This window comes from Penicillium hispanicum (genome assembly GCF_028827665.1).
Source record: "Penicillium hispanicum strain IBT 35686 chromosome Unknown utg000007l_segment0_segment0, whole genome shotgun sequence".
NCBI classification, from domain to species: Eukaryota; Fungi; Ascomycota; class Eurotiomycetes; order Eurotiales; family Aspergillaceae; genus Penicillium; species Penicillium hispanicum.
The window spans coordinates 2,006,515-2,024,951 of record NW_026623199.1 but is presented as its reverse complement, the minus strand read 5'-3'; the positions used below and the strand labels follow the sequence as shown (position 1 = coordinate 2,024,951).

The 18,437-nt window shown below is 53.5% G+C and overlaps 7 protein-coding genes across 7 annotated transcripts; 3 read left to right on the top strand and 4 right to left on the bottom strand.

The window, feature by feature from the left end:
- Positions 1-90: 90 nt before the first annotated feature.
- N7459_008549 (uncharacterized protein) lies at positions 91-1,977 on the bottom strand (the record flags this gene model as incomplete). The annotated part of the gene is made up of 7 exons (XM_056947717.1): positions 91-168; positions 261-365; positions 470-527; positions 616-706; positions 1,025-1,282; positions 1,334-1,520; positions 1,678-1,977. The coding sequence occupies 7 exons, from the start codon at positions 1,975-1,977 to the stop codon at positions 91-93; spliced, it is 1,077 nt and encodes a 358-aa protein (XP_056797227.1).
- Positions 1,978-2,144: 167 nt separating this feature from the next.
- N7459_008548 (uncharacterized protein) lies at positions 2,145-3,080 on the top strand (the record flags this gene model as incomplete). The annotated part of the gene is made up of 1 exon (XM_056947716.1): positions 2,145-3,080. One exon carries the CDS (start codon positions 2,145-2,147, stop codon positions 3,078-3,080), a length of 936 nt encoding a protein of 311 aa, XP_056797226.1.
- A 1,544-nt stretch (positions 3,081-4,624) lies between these two features.
- Positions 4,625-5,112, bottom strand: N7459_008547 (RidA family protein; the record flags this gene model as incomplete). Its single annotated transcript, XM_056947715.1, has 2 exons — positions 4,625-4,917; positions 5,001-5,112. The coding sequence occupies 2 exons, from the start codon at positions 5,110-5,112 to the stop codon at positions 4,625-4,627; spliced, it is 405 nt and encodes a 134-aa protein (XP_056797225.1).
- A 1,762-nt stretch (positions 5,113-6,874) lies between these two features.
- On the top strand, positions 6,875-7,963 carry N7459_008546 (uncharacterized protein; the record flags this gene model as incomplete). Its single annotated transcript, XM_056947714.1, has 2 exons — positions 6,875-7,010; positions 7,392-7,963. 2 exons carry the CDS (start codon positions 6,875-6,877, stop codon positions 7,961-7,963), a joined length of 708 nt encoding a protein of 235 aa, XP_056797224.1.
- A 1,803-nt stretch (positions 7,964-9,766) lies between these two features.
- Positions 9,767-11,646, top strand: N7459_008545 (MFS transporter; the record flags this gene model as incomplete). Its single annotated transcript, XM_056947713.1, has 5 exons — positions 9,767-10,057; positions 10,114-10,354; positions 10,405-10,473; positions 10,529-10,975; positions 11,045-11,646. 5 exons carry the CDS (start codon positions 9,767-9,769, stop codon positions 11,644-11,646), a joined length of 1,650 nt encoding a protein of 549 aa, XP_056797223.1.
- A 420-nt stretch (positions 11,647-12,066) lies between these two features.
- Positions 12,067-14,856, bottom strand: N7459_008544 (tetratricopeptide repeat protein; the record flags this gene model as incomplete). Its single annotated transcript, XM_056947712.1, has 1 exon — positions 12,067-14,856. The coding sequence occupies one exon, from the start codon at positions 14,854-14,856 to the stop codon at positions 12,067-12,069; it is 2,790 nt and encodes a 929-aa protein (XP_056797222.1).
- A 575-nt stretch (positions 14,857-15,431) lies between these two features.
- Positions 15,432-18,118, bottom strand: N7459_008543 (putative APSES transcription factor (MbpA); the record flags this gene model as incomplete). Its single annotated transcript, XM_056947711.1, has 3 exons — positions 15,432-16,111; positions 16,165-17,824; positions 17,879-18,118. The coding sequence occupies 3 exons, from the start codon at positions 18,116-18,118 to the stop codon at positions 15,432-15,434; spliced, it is 2,580 nt and encodes an 859-aa protein (XP_056797221.1).
- Between the last annotated feature and the right edge of the window lie 319 nt (positions 18,119-18,437).

Sequence of the window (18,437 nt, the reverse complement as noted above, 5' to 3'; positions counted from 1 at the left end):
CCAGACACAGACCGAAGTTTATCAAATCCAATGATTGCAAAGCGATAGAAGGACCGTTAAAGACACCGAATAAGAGATCGTAGGATATGTTTATTGGAGTGATATGGCGCCGCCCCTGCTCCCTCGCATGTGCAGGTAGGCCTGGAAGCCGCAAAAAACGAAGAAGCCCTGTATATGCAAACAGCACCAGTGAGTCAAATTCCCATTTCCCAGTCTTCATGCGGCTATGGGTTGGTTGGAATTGGGGGCCGGGGACGTACAGCGTAAACGATCACAGCGATGTAAATGGAGGCAGCGACAGCAGGTCCATCTTCGGGCTCCCCTTCAGAACCCGTGTAGGCGTGGTTATTACTCTGCGATTCAATCTTCCATGTTAGCATTGAATTTTGGCATATCCGAGCAGCGAGCGAGCAATGGGGTCATGGGGCGCAAAGCGAAGTTGGTAGGTCTGGGGGCGGAAAGGACGTACGTTGTATAGCGACCCAAGGACCGAAAGGATGACGATGGCAAAAAGAGAGATTATGACACTATTAAGCGCAAAACGCGTTAGTCCTTAGTCTGAATTTACATCCAGAAATCAACTGCCATTCTGCGACGATCCAGCGGGTTGCTTACCAGGACCAGGCATTCAACGCTGACACGACGGGCTTCATTTTGGCGGCTATGGAAGAGAGAGACTTCGAGGCAAATGCGATGAGAATAGCGCCTGCAGCGTGTAGAGTCGGAAATGTCGTAGCAGACCAGGCCAAGGAGGATTCGAGAGGGTTCAGTGAACGATGGGGAAGTGATGGAAGATACGGAGGTTGGCGGGCGGAGCTTGCTGCGGCTAGCCGCTTTCGGACATGCAAGGCAGGATTACATACACTTGTCTTTGTTACCTACCTAAGGAAAGTTCCAAGGTACCTTCCATGGGGCCTATGAGGCAGTAATTCCTAGCACTCTCGTGCCAGTGGATTATGTAGTTTTTGGTTATGTCTATTTTTAGTGTGGTTCTATTGTGAATGAGTCTTATTCCACTCCACACACTCGTCGAACGTCACTCCCGAGCCACCGAAGATATCCAGGGCGCTACCAATGGTCAAATCGACCTTGCCCTTGCTGCTCACATGGACCTTTTCCAGATCCTGGAGATTGCGGGCACCGCCGGCATAGGTGACTGGGATAGTGCACCAGTCGGCCAGCTTCGACACCAGTTCTTCGTCAACACCTTGCTGGAGCCCTTCCACGTCCGCAGCGTGGATCAAGAACTCGGAGCAGTATGGTTCGAGGAGTGATATGGATTCTAGTCATCGTCAATTCAAGCAACAAATTCTCCGTGCAATGGATGCCATACCTTGGTTGATCTCCATTTCTGTAATAGTTTGCCAACGATCCATCGCCACGAACCACGTATCGCCCTTTCTCCGGCAACTGAGATCCAAGACCAGTTTCGACGTGTCACCACCGAGGGCTGAAAGCACCGACTGAAGTCGTTCGAGCGAGAACTTGCCCGAAGGGAAGAGGAATGAAGTGATGATCACCTATTGGCCCGCATTCCACGGGAAATGGTTAGCATCATTGTTGGAATAGGACGAATTGCATCATCTGAGCAGTTTGAAGAGGAGAATATAAGAAAAGAAACCCAATCGGAGCCTGGAAAGACTGCTCTGAGAACCATTGCATGCAGGAACGGCTCACCTTGTCTGCGCCTTGCTCGATCCAGTATTGCGCATTCTTATCGGTAATTCCTCCAGCCACCTGTAGTCCACCAGGCCATGATTGCAATGCCTCCTGGGCTGCTTCTTCATTCCCCGGTCCAAGCTTCACGACATGTCCACCCCGCAGGTCGTGTTTCTGGTATAACCCCGAATAGTGACTGGCCGGGAGTTTTGAGACATAATTGGTCTTCAGGTCTTCGGCAATATTGCTGAGGGTGCCACCCACAATCTGCTTGACCTGCCCCGAGTGGAGGTCAATGCATGGTCGGAATTTCGTCATGGTCTTTTGCACGAAGGGAATCCAAATTGCGCCCGCTCATCCCGCAATACTCGAGGGGCTTATCTCTTATCGCACGTGATCCCGAGCTCGGCCCAAAAAAGTTCGGCATTGATCGGCCTGTCCAGTGCAACCACTCTGCCTGATATACTTCGGGAAATACCTTCTCCATGGTCGGGAAACGAATTCGGGATACTGCCGTTATGTCGCGATCAACAGATACCGATGAGCCGAGCCCCCCACCAGCGAACAACGCGCAGGACGTGTTCCGCAAGTACTTCGAGGCGCAATTCCAACCGCTAGATCTGCCTCTCGCTCGGCCTGCCAATGATGGAGAGTCGGATGAACAGGAAGACAGTGACAGTGATGGAGAGGATGAGAATTCCGATATGGATTCAGACTGGGACGGTCTCTCCGAGGCAGATGACGACGAGAACGAAGTGGAAGTTATTGAACACAAGGAGGCCCGCGTCGCACCAGAAGATCTAATAGACAAAAAGGCGCGCAAAGCATTTATGGTATGCATTAGCTATTTCATATCTTTCAGTCTCCATCCTAATTACCGTGTCTTGCAGAACGCGAAACCGCCCACTTCTCCGGATGTCCCCAAAACCAACACGACGACAAAGCAAAGCACGAAGGAAGAAATAGAAGATGACGCCGATAATCTCAAGCATGACCTTGCTCTACAACGGCTACTTCGAGAGTCGCATCTTCTCGAATCCGCCTCAGAACTTGCCCCGACTGGGAAAAACCGCCTCAAGGCTCTGGACCTGCGCATGCAATCCCTCGGTGCAAAATCATCGCTATATGCACAATCAAAGATGCCCACTGCCCATAGACGCGGTATCAAAGCGAAGGCTGTCGCGAAGGAGGATAGACGCCGGAAAGAAGCCAAGGAGAATGGGATCATTCTCGAAAAGCCAAACAAAGTCACCAAATCGAATACTGGACGAAGAGAACGCGGTATCGTGGGATCCTCAATCGGCAAATTTTCGGGCGGCACATTAAACCTGAGCAAACATGATTTGCACTCGATGCAATCATCCAAGGGTCGCTCTGGGAAAAGCAAAGGAAAGGGCAAAGGGGCGAAGGGGCGTCGGTGAAGATGACAATCCGCTTTCCGAAGCCTTCTGATACTGCTTGTTTCTTCCGTTCTATTTGATCCTACCTACGGATTTATCCATTCGCGCCATACCGCATGATACCTATGATAGCCTTTCAACGATTTGATTATAAGACCACGAGCCAAACTATTTCTCCATTCCGGGCAATAGAGGCGATGATATCGCCTGCGGCTTGGGGGCAAAGAGAAACGACGTCACAGGAAATGAACTGGCAGTGCGGAATCAGACACAGCAAATATATCCAAGAGTGACAATGGAGAAATAACAATTTGCCTCGCCATACATGACCACAATGCGCTCGAGGCAGAAGTATCTAGCTGCCGAGAGAAAGGCCGGGCCGATAGTAATACAGATAATCTGTGCGAGAACGGGATTTTGGTTCCATTGGTTCCTTCAAGAGAAGACTCGCGCAACCTATCCGGCGATTTCACACGCGGTATCCAGTCCCATTATCACCATGAACCAGAGCCCGCGTGGAGTATAGATTCACACCGCAAGAATCCAGAGCAACGCCACCGAAAAGAGCTCAACTAAGACGGCACTAGTGGCCAGATTCAGTCGGTAGTTGTAGTAAAATGTGGAGAGGGGGCACGTCTTGATAGTGCAGTTGGCATAGAAGTTTGGATCTGATATATAAGACACCTTGACCGTGATCAATTCCCAATAGAGGCATTTCAAAAGGTGACAGGCACATTGCAAATTTATAGTAACCCTAGATATAATTTCTGGCCCGAGTAAGTCAATACGCACTTTCTGGTGGCGGCGAAGATATCTCAAAGCATCTGCGCCCTCTCCGCCGTTCACTCTTGAAGCTCGGGTTCCGCGGGCACTGGGCATTACGTGGTCGAGTGTGGAGGCATAAAATACATAATGGATCATGTAGGATACCATCATTGCTTAGACAATCCGAGTGGATAGGTAGCTGCCCCGGTATTCTATGGCTTTGGAATGTTACGAACGTTTCAATAGATCTACGTGGTCCACTAGCAGAGATGTCTACATAAAGGAAATGTAGATACATATAACTGTGGTATAATGATAGGCACACTTTCAATGGATCACCGGTTATTCCAAGTCGTTGGCTCATGAACCCATTCGAGCCTCCAACTCCATCTAGATATTTTCGGAACTCGCGGGGACCGGCATCGCCCCGGAGGCCAGACGTGGCTGAGCCCTCAGACTCATAAAGAAAGTATGAAAACTGGCGCTAGATTATGCTTTATCGGCTGTCTTTCACCCATCAATTTGTTAGGAGAGCCAATGGGCATGAAGAACGGATCTTTCGCCGGACAAAGGAAAGAGGAAGGAGGGGGGGAAATGCTGTGCAATGTAGTAGCTAGGTATAACTACGTGGGTACTTAGGTATAGCAAACCAAGGATTTTGTCAGCTCGGATTGCGCCTGTGGTAAATAGAGACTATATTAAGACGAGCCTCGATGAAGGGCATAAACCAACCTCCTTTGCATACACTTCACAGTCACGATCCAAGGGAAATGCCACCTAGCTGAATCCTTTCTCATGGATCAAGGATCGTGAGCCACGACTTCAATTTCCACCCGCATATCATCCTCGCCAAGCCGAGTCACCCCAATGCAAGTCCAAATAGGCTGGTGATCCGGCATCCACCGCTTAAAATTGCGCACCATCGCATCCAAGGCTTCATTGTTGATGGGGACGTGATACGAATTCACCCGAAAGACTTGGTTCCATCCCTGTCCGCCGGCATTTCTCAGGTTCAGATCAACGTTGGCAAAGGCCTGGTCAATTTGGGCATTGATCTCTTTGTAGAAGACACCGGTCTTGGGGTCCCAGCCACCTGGCAAGTCGCAGAGTCAACGTTATTGTCCACTGACGGTTGCCCCGAGAGAAAACCATGGATGCGCTAAGGGGTGAACACACCTTGACCGGCACATTCGATACGATCGCCGATTCTGACGGCTTGGCTATACCAAAAATCCCGTTTGTTCTTCTCCCCCACGCCTTCGTAGTTGTAATACTGCAGATGCGACATCTGGAAGAGGATGGGTCGACCTCGATATCGACCGACTTTGGCCAGACACGACTTCTTCACTGCTGGGAAAGACCGCTCGTTCTGTAGGGGATATGAAGTGAGAATATTTCAACTTTGGTGTGCTCGCTTCCACTAGCTGTGCTGTGCTTCATCCAGCTTTGTGGATTGGGAGGGGCATGCGGAATACATTTTCCGCCAACTTGCCTCATGACGATCGTATGGGACAAGGAGAGGCGTATTGGAAAGCAATTGCAGACATTTGTGACGCAGTGTTTGGTGTGTGAGAGGATGAAGCCGTCGAAATGTGGCCCAAGAGGCTGGTTGGTACTGTCCCGGCTAGACCACAGGCAGAGATACGAGCCAAGGCAAAAAGAAAATAGACAACAAATATTCGCAAGGGAGCTTGAGTAGACACGAGCATCAGCATGAAAGCCATTGGAGCAAGTGTCTCTGTCGATGTAATAGAATACAGCCAAGAGAACCTCAGCGCTCCAGATCAGGGTTGCTTCCTTGAAACGAGCTCGTCTGAAGAGTCTGATATCGAGGTTCACCAAGGCCAGTCGGCTGGATCAGTGTATCCCATGCACCCGCACTGTCTTGCTTGCTGCGAGCTGTTCAGGACTGCTCATCCTGATTGCTGCTCCCCGAATTATTGGGCCTTGTGTCGTTTCCCCGGGCTGTGATCATTGTCGGACTCACCCGGAAGGCTTCTAGGATGTGCATTCTTCCTGGTTCTCCGGGATGATGTAGTGATTGGCGACAAGCGTTTCCATGGTTCATCGCCGATGAATGTGAAGATTAGCAGTGTTCCACCCAGGCGAGTGGTCTCGAGCGCATTTGGACTATCCACATTCCAACGAGAAACTGTGGAGATTGACAGACGTCCACATAGCCCAGTGCAAAGACTCGTTGAATGAAGAAAACAGCTCCCGGACTGGACTCGGCAGGAGCATCGCCAATGCCCGCGCCGGGTAAGCGATTAGACCCGAAGCCATGCAACGCTCAGTCCTGCCAAGGTTCTGCACCCTCCAACAGATGCCAAGAGCCCACGATCCATAGGCCCCTGTCTGGACGTTGTGGTTGGCCCAATATAGGCGCGACAAGCCCAGCTTCGAGACCTGGCCCTTGGCACAAGGAACCCCGTTATCGGGCGATGGGATCGATAACATCTGGACGGTCCGATGATGTTACCATGGTTCAGACTCTCCGGGGTGGCGCTCTATGCGACCAGAAATGAGAAAGGAGACACATGCGACATGAGAGATCATCGACCATCACACCATCGTCCCACAAGCCGAGTTCCACGGACGATCAAGGGGACCTTCCGAGGGAGCCTTATAGGGGGGCGGCCCACGGCGCCGCCCCGAGAGCTTCCTGTGATGTGCAGACCCGGTCGCGTGAGGATCGGAGATCCACAGGAGTTCCGTTCGGAGAGAGCCGTTGCTCCAATCTCAGGCATGATTCCATATTGTCATTGGCGCTGATCGTCGCCAAGACCGCATGCTGGTAGCGCTGGATTTTGGCGCTGCCGGGGGCTGCTGCGATGTTGGGCCAGCACTTTCGGGCGTACAAATTATATGTTGGCCAAGCCGGACAGATGAAGCATCCGACATCCTTGATACCTCCTGCAGACCGCCATCTCTGCACGCCGGCCTCGAAGGAACCGGGAGTTGCAGCCTGCCAACCATTGGTGGTGATGGCGGTGGGAGGAAGATATGAGGATTGCGAATCATTATTCGCGTCCCGTTATCACATTCCCGATATGATCAGGATTTTTGTTTCAGGGCTCCAGACCCCGGTGTCGTACCTCCTGGACCTGGGAAAGGAGAAGTATACGTCAGGGTCGCGGCGTTCCGAGCCAAGGGGTTGCGCTAGGCAGATCTGCAGCACCTTGGCCAGTGCGTTGTGCTATTCATTATTGCACTGGATCGGCGGCCATTGGTGGTTTCTTTTCTCCTGGATGCCAGGCAGAAGGAATATTGGACGTGGACCGGAGTTGGGAGATCGGATTGAATATGAAGGAGTTGTCCCCGGTGCATGGTGCCTCCACTGTGAGCCGCGCGAGGTTGATCATGGAGCTTTGCACGCATCAGGGGATTCTCTGGGGGGGCTGTGCTTGGGTCGACTAGTCTTTCGGAGCCACAGACTATTGTTTCATAGGAAGGCGATTCACCCACCAACTATCTGGGATGATGTGATGCCTGAGGGGAGGCCAGGACCGCGCAAGTATGGGGAATCAGCAATGGTAGAGAAACCTCGGCTGGCCAGCGATCATTAAGTTTGTGTCGAAACGTGGCTGGATGGTCTTCTCCGAGAGGACGCGTTGGGCGCAAAGAAGGCGCGGTGGAGCGATTCCGAGAAGCTCGTATCCATTGCGGGTGCCTTTCCCGATCGAGAAGCGTCGTTGGATCCTCTCCCCATTCCCATCCCCACCGCCATCACCAGCTTCAGCTCCAGCATCACGAATCCCGCATCAAGACCAAACTTTAAACTCATGAAAACTCGTCAGTGTAACCCTCCATCACTCATCATCAACGCCATCCGGGTGTGCAGCTCCCCAAGGCTTGACCTGCAGGGAGGGGTTGCAATCGGCTACCCGAGTCGGGATTGCCTCGATGGTGGCGGCCGAGAGACGGAGCCGTCGGAGGTTGAATATTCTCGTGCAGGGGTTCTCTCGGCGTCTCTTGGCCCCCTCCGCCTGAAAATTTGGATGTTGGAGACGGTGAAATGCGATCAGGATCGCGTCGATGAGTGGCAACACAGCAACACGGCTACTCCCTTCGACCACGTGGTAGCCCTACATGCCCTACATGCCCTACATGTACCGCATCGACGCACGTCTCCCGAGTGAAGAGATCATTCCGACTGGATTGCGTCATGACGAATCGACGCCGACGCGGCGCTTGGCAACCGAGGCGATCAAGAATTATCCCGAAGTCGGGACGCTCTTGGCGGCTCGGGGCTTTTTCTGGACACATCCGATGCAGAGTATATATATGCAGTGGAGATAAGTACAGTCCAGGCCTCATGTAGGTCGGATGCACTCTGCACCCTGCAGCCACGGGGACTACACAAACCCCCCTGTCGCGCCCGGCGCCAAGGGGGCTGAAGGATGGTGGGTCGGATCGACGACGGAGGATGGACCATTTTCATCTTGGGTGCTCTGTCGACATGATCATCACCATAGAGGCCGTTCGATGGTCGATCATACCCGCCTAGCGCAAACCTTGTCCTGGCGATGGAAGTGCGCGCTCTTGCCATTCGCGCTCGCGCATTCGCTCGCTTCTGCATTCTTGACCCTGGGCCCACTCGATGATGTCTGCCCGTGAATGAATAATGATGCATGAGCCCGAGCAGCCTCGCTCCCTTATCAGGCCCTTCCAGCGTCATCTCGATGGTGGTCCCCGTAACCCGCCCGCCCCTTTCTGGGGGTTGGGTCCGAACGTGTGCCCAAGCAAGGGCAGCCTTACTATACGAGGGATTCCAAAAGATTCAAAGGGCGATCTCAGGCGACGTAAGTCATGGTCGTATGAATCATCAATTGCGATCAATTTGATAATTTGCCCCTGCACCCTCCTCCCCCCCCAGCAGAGTAACGATGCTTGGCATTTGCTTGACAGACTCGGATCGGCGCACCCGGGAGCACGGAAGGTAGCTGGCACCGAATGGACGACCAGGGAACATCTCGGAAAGCCTTGATCCTCTCTGATACTGGGTTTGGACCATGTGCAAGATGTCTGTGACGCCAAGCCTTGGCTCTGGGAGTCTCATTGGCCTTCATCATCGACCACGGTCTTATCGTGCAGGATTAGGGCTGCAGAGACTTCGGCGGCCCTGAGAGGAAAAAGAGTCGGAGTGAAGTTGCTGTCTCGGCGCGACATCCTGCTCTTCTTGTCGAGTCATCTACAGGCATCGGATGGTGATTGCGTGCTGCACCTGCTACATACGTACGTACACCTGTATGCAGATCCTTGGGCTGATATACGTAGCACACGCGTGTGCGGACCCTGCGAGGAATTCCGGGGTGGATAATGGCATTTGACGGCCCTAGGCTCGCGAGCCCAGGGCCGCTTCCGCTGTCTCACGAGTCATCCATCCGGAACAGACGAAGGGGACGAGATCGATGGATTGGTGTTCAAACCAAGGGCGACGTAAGCGGTTGCGGCTGGGAGGCACAATGGCCATGCATTCGAGAAGCTAGTTCCCAATATAGCCGGGATATCTGTACGACATTTTGGAATTGGGAGCCTGGGCATTCGGGAGCAGGATGGCTGAATTGCTCTCGCGCTGATCATGGATTGAGCGGCGTGCATCTTGCCCTCTTGGTCCAATCGTTGCCACTTTCGGCCTCGGGGCTGCCAAGGGGATGGAGGGTGGCTCTCCCCTAGGCCGAGTCCACAGTGGAGCAAGCATGGACTTGACTCTCTCTCGCGCCTCAGATGCATGGGCCCGTTTTGATATTTTCGCAGATGTGTTATCAGGGGGTGCCGGGCTGACGTCCAGATACAAAAAGGGTCCATGCCATGCCTATCTTCGTGGAAAACCTTCAGGACTGCCTCGCATTGCCTCTTCCTCGTGCGGCACTGGATTATATCATTGCCCTGTTCGAGTTATGCACCCCTAGATTCAAAAAAAACAAAGATCTCTTGTCGCCATGTATTCTTCCAACTCCACAGAAAAGCTCAAGGAGCTTCGTGTCACCGAGGCCTCGGTCCAATCCAGTCTGAATTCCAGCCCTACACTCTCGCCACAAGATGAGAAGAACCTCCCAACACCCTCTTCAGACTCAATCAAGCTCGAAAGTCAAACGCCGCCGCCGCCACCACCCTACCATGTCTTCTCCCGATCCCGCAAACTCCAGATGGTCTGCATTGTCTCCCTCGCTGCCATCTTCTCCCCGCTGTCGTCGAATATCTACTTCCCCGCGCTGGGGGAAATCTCGCGGGTGAGTTGATATCAACCCTTGCTCCAGGAAAGCCGCCATGCTGATCGATATGCTAGGAACTCGACATCTCTATGACCATGGCGACTCTCACCATCACGGTCTATATGATTGTGCAAGGCCTCGCCCCGAGTTTCTGGGGTTCCTTCTCGGACGTTATCGGTCGCCGCGGCATCTTCATCGGGACATTCATTGTCTATATGATCGCCAACGTTGCGTTGGGCGTGTCGACTAACTACGGCGAGCTGATGGCTTTCCGGGCCTTGCAAGCTGCCGGCAGTGCTGCGACTATCTCGATCGGTATGTATCGTGTCCCACCGTCGACACAGTCATCATTCTAACAGTGCTAGGTGCTGGTGTCATTGGTGACATTACCACTTCGGCCGAGCGAGGCAGTCTGGTCGGTATCTTTGGTGGAGGTAAGTGACTCGACTGCAAGCCCTAACAATCCATGGAAACTGACCCGACAACCAGTTCGCATGCTGGGTCAGGGCATTGGTCCGGTTTTTGGTGGCATTTTGTCTCAGTATCTGGGCTTTAGATGGATCTTTTGGTTCCTGACGATCGTGTCCGGGCTGAGTCTGTTTTCCATTCTCTTCTTCCTTCCTGAAACTCTTCGTTCCGTTGCCGGCAACGGCACCGTACCGCTCCATGGCCTCTATAAACCCTTTATCTACTATTTCACCGGCCAGAAACACGCCCAGCCCGGCGCCGTCCCCTCTGGCAAGAAGAGCAAGGTGTCTCTGAAGACCATCATCGCGCCGCTGACCTTCCTGGGTGAGAAGGATGTCTTCATCACGCTCTTCTTCGGTGCCATCGTATACACGGTCTGGTCGATGATCACCTCGTCCACCTCCGACCTGTTCGAGTCCACCTACGGCCTGAGCACGCTGGAGGTCGGACTGACCTTCTTGGGCAATGGTAAGCGCCCCATATCACGATACACCCCTTCCATCCTTCCCCGAGCACCGTCGAGCTAACCATCCCTAGGCTTCGGCTGCATGTCCGGATCCTACACGACCGGCTACCTGATGGACTACAACCACAAGCGCACCGAGCGCGAATACTGCCAGCAACACAACCTGCCGCTCGACACGCGCATCACCTCCAAGTCGCACCCGGACTTCCCCATCGAGTACGCCCGCATGCGCAACACCTGGTGGATCACCGCGGTATTCCTCGTCTGCACCGCCGCTTACGGCTTCTCGCTGCACACCCACCTCGCCGTCCCCATCATCCTGCAGTACCTCACCGCGTACTGCGCCACCGCCATATTCACCATCAACAGCGCGCTCGTTATCGACCTCTACCCCGGCGCAAGTGCCAGCGCCACTGCCGTCAACAACCTGATGCGCTGCCTGATCGGTGCCGCTGGTGTCGCTGCCGTGCAGCCCATCATCAACGCTATTAAGGCGGAGTGGACGTTCCTGCTGCTTGCGGGCATCACCCTGCTCATGGTGCCGCTGTTGATGGTCGAGATGCGATGGGGCGCGGGCTGGCGACATGAGCGCGCCGAGCGACTGCAAAGGAAAGAGCAGCAGAAGCAGGAGAAAAAAGCGCTGAAAGCGCAGCAGAAAGCGCAATCGTCCTAAATCCGAATTGGATAAATCGGGTCGGATTGCGCTGTATACCGGAAGCGGAAATGCGCCGTCATTTAGGAGGTCGATGTCTCCTTCAACAGGGGGGGATATGGGTTGAAACTAAAAGCAAGGGGAGGAGGTTTTAGACAGGGCAGATGGCCCTTCATGACATAACGACTTGGGCTCCGTGGCGTCTGCGGGGCATATAAATAGCTGCGCTGCTTGGTACTTAGATTCTGTGATTTATTCTCTTTTGGTTGCTTGCTGTATATAGATAGATACCTTGCTTTTGGCTAGATTGCCCCGGGTCCTGTCCATGGGTACATCCCGGATTTGCATAATAACATGGGCTGTTGATACTCTTCGGACTCGTTGCGATGCCACATATCTTTGATGCTACACTAGCGAGCTTGTACTTGCGCTTGGTATATGCTAATTGCCAGTCACTTCGCTTTGCAGCCCCTTCAAGCGAGTCCAGCCCTCCGAGTCTTCCCAGAAGTCCTTGCCCTTGCCCAGGATGCCTCGCACGGCACTCCGGGCCTTGAACCGCCAGTCACTCGCGACCATCTCGGGCTCGGCATCGCCTTCCACCTTTTGATCTTCGCGGTCCATCGGGCCGTACTTGGCATACCCATTACGAACGAGGCGCTCAGTGGCACGCACAACCTCGAGCCAGGGCTTCTCGTCACCCATCTGGAAGGCGCCCTGAGCAGATGCGGCGACAGTGGCCCGCCACGCCTTCTCGTGGGCCTCAAGGGCGCGACCGGGTCGGTTGCGGAACAGTTCCACGCGGGAAACGAGGAGCCACAAGGCGGAAGAGTGGGTGATGAGGGGAACAATGTGATTGTCCAGAAGAGAGAGGATCTGGCCTGGGATGGTGCCGGTACGCACCACGGGGCCAGCGTCCGATGGGATGAGAAGAGACTCGTATTCGAAGGCTGTGACTAGAAAGTCGACAAGCATACCCAAGATCGGCCCATCTATGCATTTCTCGCCCTTCTTCGTACCAAGAAGCTCGATGATCCGCATTTGGGCCGTGACGACCTCCCGGAATGGGGTTGCCGGTGGAGGAATGGAGGCAGCGACTGTCAGCACATTATCCCATATCCGGGCGTCGGTGTGCTTGAGTTGAGCGGCACGCTGCAAAGCAGACAGGGCTTCACGCTTGCGCTTGTAAGGGTCTGTCGTGGCTGCGGATTCCGCGTCCTTGGTTTCATTATCCACGACGTCTGGTGTGGGCTCGGGGGTCCGTAGCATGGAAGCTGCCAAATTACTCCATGCCTCGGCATCAGTGTCATCTAATTGCACGGTACGAGTGAAAGACTCGGTGGCATCTTCCCATCGCTGAAGCTCAAGTTGCACACAGCCGAGAGCGAACCAAGCACTCTGGTTAAGACGGTTAATGTGCAGACTCTGTCGATAGGCAGCCTCGGCCTTTTCCAACTGCGGTGGGGAGAGGGTCAGGTAATGCCGAGCAAGGGACCGTTGGGCACGAGCATATCGTTTCCCTGAGACCTCCCAAGCACGCTCGTACATTTTCTCATCCTTGTCAATGTCACCCAGAATACAAAACAGGCGCGGTGCATCGGCCGGCAGAGGGGACCGCTCTGGGCCATCAAACTGCTCGTTCTCATCATCATTTCCATTTTTGGCCTCGAAGAGTTGGCGACGAACAATACTCTTAGCCTTCAGTTCTTGTTCGGTGGCAGCGTAGCAAAGGGCCGCTTCTGCCCACATCTGCAGCCTCTCATATATTTCTAAAGCGGTTCGGAGGCCACCCAGCTCGACCCAGCGCTTGGCCAGTTCAGCCTCCAGACTCCATCGTGTAGAGAAGTTGATAAGCCAGATGTACTTCAATCGATCAGTGGCCGGGGCGGATTCAGACTTTTCTGGTCGGGGCAAGAAAGTGGTTGGCTCAGACGATGGTTCTTGTGCGGCCGAATCAGTAGTCGCTGTGTCCGCAATAACCTGGTCAACAAGAGCTTGCATCTGTAGCACAGCTCTCTCTACGGTACGTGCTCGGTGTCCTTCCACTCGACTGCGAACCAAGAGGGCCTCGGTGTAGATCTGCCAGTTGGAGCTTCCGCCCTCCAGAACTCGAGTTGCGTAAGGCTGTGTCTCCTCACGCGTCAGTCCGTTCTCGGGAGCGGTGTTGGTGATGGCGGATGCCAGCGCAAGCAAAATCGTCGAATCCACAGGGTTGAGAATAGGCTGGTCATTGGGATCAATTGATTTAAGTGCTGAGGGAAGTTCCTCTGAAACGGTTGTTGATTTCTTATCAGCAAAAGAAATGGCCTCCAGAAGGGTATCATCGTTCAGATCAAGGTTCTTAGGCCCGGAGGGCTCTGTTGACTTGGGCGCTTCATCTGCACTCTTCGCCAGCACTACGAGCTGACTGATGTCGCGATCCTGAAACTTCGTTCTTTTACCCAACTGCCCAGTCAGGGCGAATTCGAAATTCCGGGCCTTGGCCGCCTGGTCGAGATCCGCCCGTGCCTTGGCATCAAACCCGTGGTGCGTATTGATGATCGCACGCTCCAGTAGGAAATGACCCCTCTCATCAGAGTTAAACTCGACTTTGGATAGCCCCTCAAGATCATTATAGATCACGTCTTGTAATGTGCTTGTGACTTCGGAGAGCATCTTTTGGTGGAGGAAGTTGACACGCATGCGCGCAGTTTTCGTAACAACCGGTCCATCGTTGCTGGCATCTACCAGTAGGGCCTTCGCAACCGCAAAGAGCTCCACGTTGGGAGTGAGTTTGTAGGCCGCTTCACCATCCACAGAAAGGTCACGGATGATCTTCGCTCGAACGGCTCGGAGGGTGGCTTTGTCGGTTCGTAGAGCGGTAGGGAATATGGTCTCGGCCGAGTTGAACTCCAAAGGTGGTCCCGTAATATTCGATTGTAGAAAGCTGAACAAGGCTGCCAGACCGATATGCAAGATTTGCGAGTGTATTTGCTGGGGCGTCAGGCCTTCGTGCGGGTTCTGTGCAACGGCACGCGCTTGACCGGCGACGAAAGAGGTGTAGGAGATCTCGGTATCTGCAACCTCGGCGGCCTTTTGGCTATCGGGAGCATCGTGTCCCAGGATCTTCTTTGCCAGCGGCAGCTCGAGAAGAGGGACGATGTTGTCGGACGTCAAGCAGACAGGGTCATATTGGTCTTTGAGGGGTGCATCAAAGACACCGTTGAGCGTGGCGGGGTAGGAAGATTCGGCCATATCGACGGGGAGGACCAGCTCGGTTGCTTCAAAAGGCCTCAATCCGTCGCTCGACTCGACGAATCCTCGCGCGTTGGAAAGTGCGAAACCCCGCGATCTTTTCGATTTTTCTGCTTATCGATAGCGTGGAGATAGACTGTGTGCGTGGAACTACACATAGTCCGCTGGTTCGTGGAGCACCCCTCATGTCATTGCCACGCACTATACTCAGCGCAGTTCTGGATGGTCCCGATAGCAATTCCAGGCACCCTGGGAATTTGCACGATGCATCGCATAAGAACCTAATCCCACTCGAACTCAGATCGAGGCCGGTCCACTCAATTCCATCTTACTGGGCTGCATGGCCTGCGAATCCAGTGATCAAGTTTCTCCACAATGGTGTCTATTGAGTCGTGGGGACGTTTTGACACTCTCTGCAAGAGAAGATGAGATGCATCATTTACGCAAACATAAATACAACACATAGTAAAATGACATCAGTGTAGGCCACCCGGGTATTTGTATCATACAATCGAATGCATCAACGCCGTCAAAACAGTTCGAACGCTCAAAGGGAAAGAAGTGATGAGAATCGACTACCAGTCCTGTCCACGGTCCCGCATCAAGATCTCGATAGCCTCGTCCTCCGGGACGGGATTGTCGTTCAACTCCTTGACACACTGGGTCAAGCCTTCGGCTGCTTCATCCACTTGTTCCGCAGTCCAGCCCGTGCATGCCATCACCATGCGACGATAATTCTGGCCGAGGACAGCATTCTTGGCCTTGAGGTTCTCAACCTCGTCCGTGATATCAGCGAGAAACTCCTGGTAGCGCTCAAGTCGGCGTTTGAGTACATCTGGCGCTGACAAGGCTGCTAGGAACGCAATTTGCTGGTCAGAAAAGCCAGACGATGGGTCAACCTTATCCGAGAACAAGGTGTCAAACTCCACAACATCAATGCCGGAATCCTGGTCGGCATCACCGACAATAGAAATCTTCGTGGGATCAATGCCTTGGGTATCCTTCACTGTTGCCAACAAGCTTTCTGAAGATCGTTCGAGATTCTTGATGCGCCTTTCAAGCTCGATTCGCTCCGATCCCTTTTGCTTCAACTCATCCAGCTGCTTCTGCTCGATTTGGCGAGCCTTGGCCGACTCACGGATTTTCCCGTGCCAGTGATCGAATTTTTCTTGCTTTTGAGTCAGACTCGACGCTAGCTCTCGATCAATGCCTCCTAGTGCCTCTTCCACCATTGAGCTTATTTGGGACATCGCCGCTAGGGTCATGATTAGCATAAAGAAGATAGAGTGTGGAGGCAGCAACAGTTACCATCAAGAATCTCCTTCTTAGACTTCGCCAGTTGGTCGATAAAGCTATCACCCCGTCCTCCAGCTTGCTGTGACTGCGAGTTGCCATCAACCATATCAACACCGACTCCGTAATCAGCAGGCCGCAAGCCAGTGTGATTAGGAATGTGAGGGTCAGCGCCCACTTCGAGAAGTTGCGGCACAAGAACCGACCGGGCACGTCCAGCCAGATTGAGAGCCGTATCGCCCTGGTCATCACGTAGGTTAACAATTTCCGAGATGAACCGTCCCAATGAGATTACGTCGCTGCCTTGAGTGCCATTCTGCATCTGGTCACCGTTGCTACTGGATGAAATTCCGCCATGTCGCACAATAAATTCCAACAAGGACTCCAGGTAGTGTTTGGCAGAGACGTGGCCTCCTCCGCCGGTAGCAGCCATAACCGCAATGTGATGCAAAATGGTCCGTCCACTATAATCAACCATATCTATGGTGGGCGCAAGGACTTGGAGCAGGCGAGGGAAGCTGCGGTAGTCAAGATTGTTGCGGGTTCCGACTGATTTTTGTAGGGCGGTCTCTCCGGCACCATTAACCCGGGAAATGCTCGCTCCCTTAGCCACTAGCGCATGCACAAGTGGCATGCGTGCCAGCATTGAGGCCCAATGAAGGGCATTATTTCGGTACTCGTCGAGTGGAATTTCAAGATCTTCGCCAGTCAGCTGCATAAGAGCTGGATGGTTGGTAAAATCCTTGGTCCGCTTGTCGAGGAACAGAGTCATGATCAGCTTCATCTTCTGGAACTTTTCCGGCGTTGAAGCAGGAGCCAAAGCCTCCACACCACGCTTCTGGCCATCGTCCAGAGGAGGCGGCGGCGGAAGATCAATGTCTTGGTAGAACGACTCATTGGGTTCAGTTGGTGTGGGTTCGTGCATCGATAGATTTGACGGCTCTCGAGGAAGGGCAATGGGTAGGCCATGATGCGAGGACGAGCGAACACGCTTGCGTGGAGGTTCCGCAAGATCATCATGGTCATCATGTGCCAAATAGCGATTCTGCAGGCTACTGAACCCGCTGTCGGACATTCCGTACATGCTCTGCTGGCTACTGAAAGCCATCTGCGACTCTTGACTGCTCATCTGTTGTGATGGCTTGCGAATGACACTTGGTCTTCGACTCGTGGAGCTAGGTGAGTCAAAGCGGGCTTTGCTGATAGCATTCACGGCTGTGGCGGCGGTGCGGGAGATATTCTGGAAGAAAGTTCCTTGCTGTGGCTGGGATGAACTGCGATTTTCAGCCCCACTGTAGAGTCTCTTGCGTTGCGCAGCCATTGCCTGTTCTTTTGTAGGGGTATCCAGCGTTCCGTGTGATGGGCCACCTGAGCCATCGGGACTCATGTCATATTCCAGCAATGGGCGCAGGATTTGCTCCACATGATACTCTCGGCACAGCTCAACACCCCGCTGGTAGTTAACCCACGTGCCTTGGTATTTCCCATATCCACCCTGAACCTTCTCATGTTCACCAGCTGCAATTTCCTTTTCGAGGGTCTTGGTTCGGCGAGCCTTGACAACACCAGCGACCTTCAGGATCTGAGTCGCATTCAACCATGAATCTGAGCGGCGTTTCATAACTGCAATTCCATTGACTTCCATTTCGTATACAGAGACATTGGAGTAGACGGCCTAGTTGGATGATGTTAGCGTCAGACGCAGTGAGGCCTGGATGAAAGGACGAACGCGGTAGATCTGCGGTTTGTCTTCGTCCTGGTAAGGCATTGTAGACCCATAATCATTTGTCCCATCATAGCCTCCAAAGCTTCCTCGTGACATACCATTCGACATGCCGAAGGAAGACATCTGAGGACCTTTAGACAGCGGAGGTGTCGCGCGAGGGGTGGAGGAGAGGGATTGAGAAGCGTTCAAGATATTGTATGATAGCCCATTAGCTGATCCTGTGCTGCTCTGTGAGTATGACATGCTGATCTCTTCTTATTTCTGGCCCGATCAGCATGGGACAAATGTGACCAGGGTAGGAAACATGGGTGGAGATACCGGATACCGGGCAGACGCGAGCAAAAGGAGGCGCGTAAGCTACCACCCTCTGGAGGGAAAACGCAACTAGCCTAAACGAGAACCATACAAGATGGCCCTGGACTAAGCGGATGCACAAGAATGTGTCAAGATCGAGCAAGGCCGAAGATCTGAGGCGCAATGCAAGGCGAGGCAAGTCGCGGGGTTGGGGAAGAGCGAAAAGGGCGCGTCAATCCCGTGACCGCGCAATCCGCCAAGGTTTTCG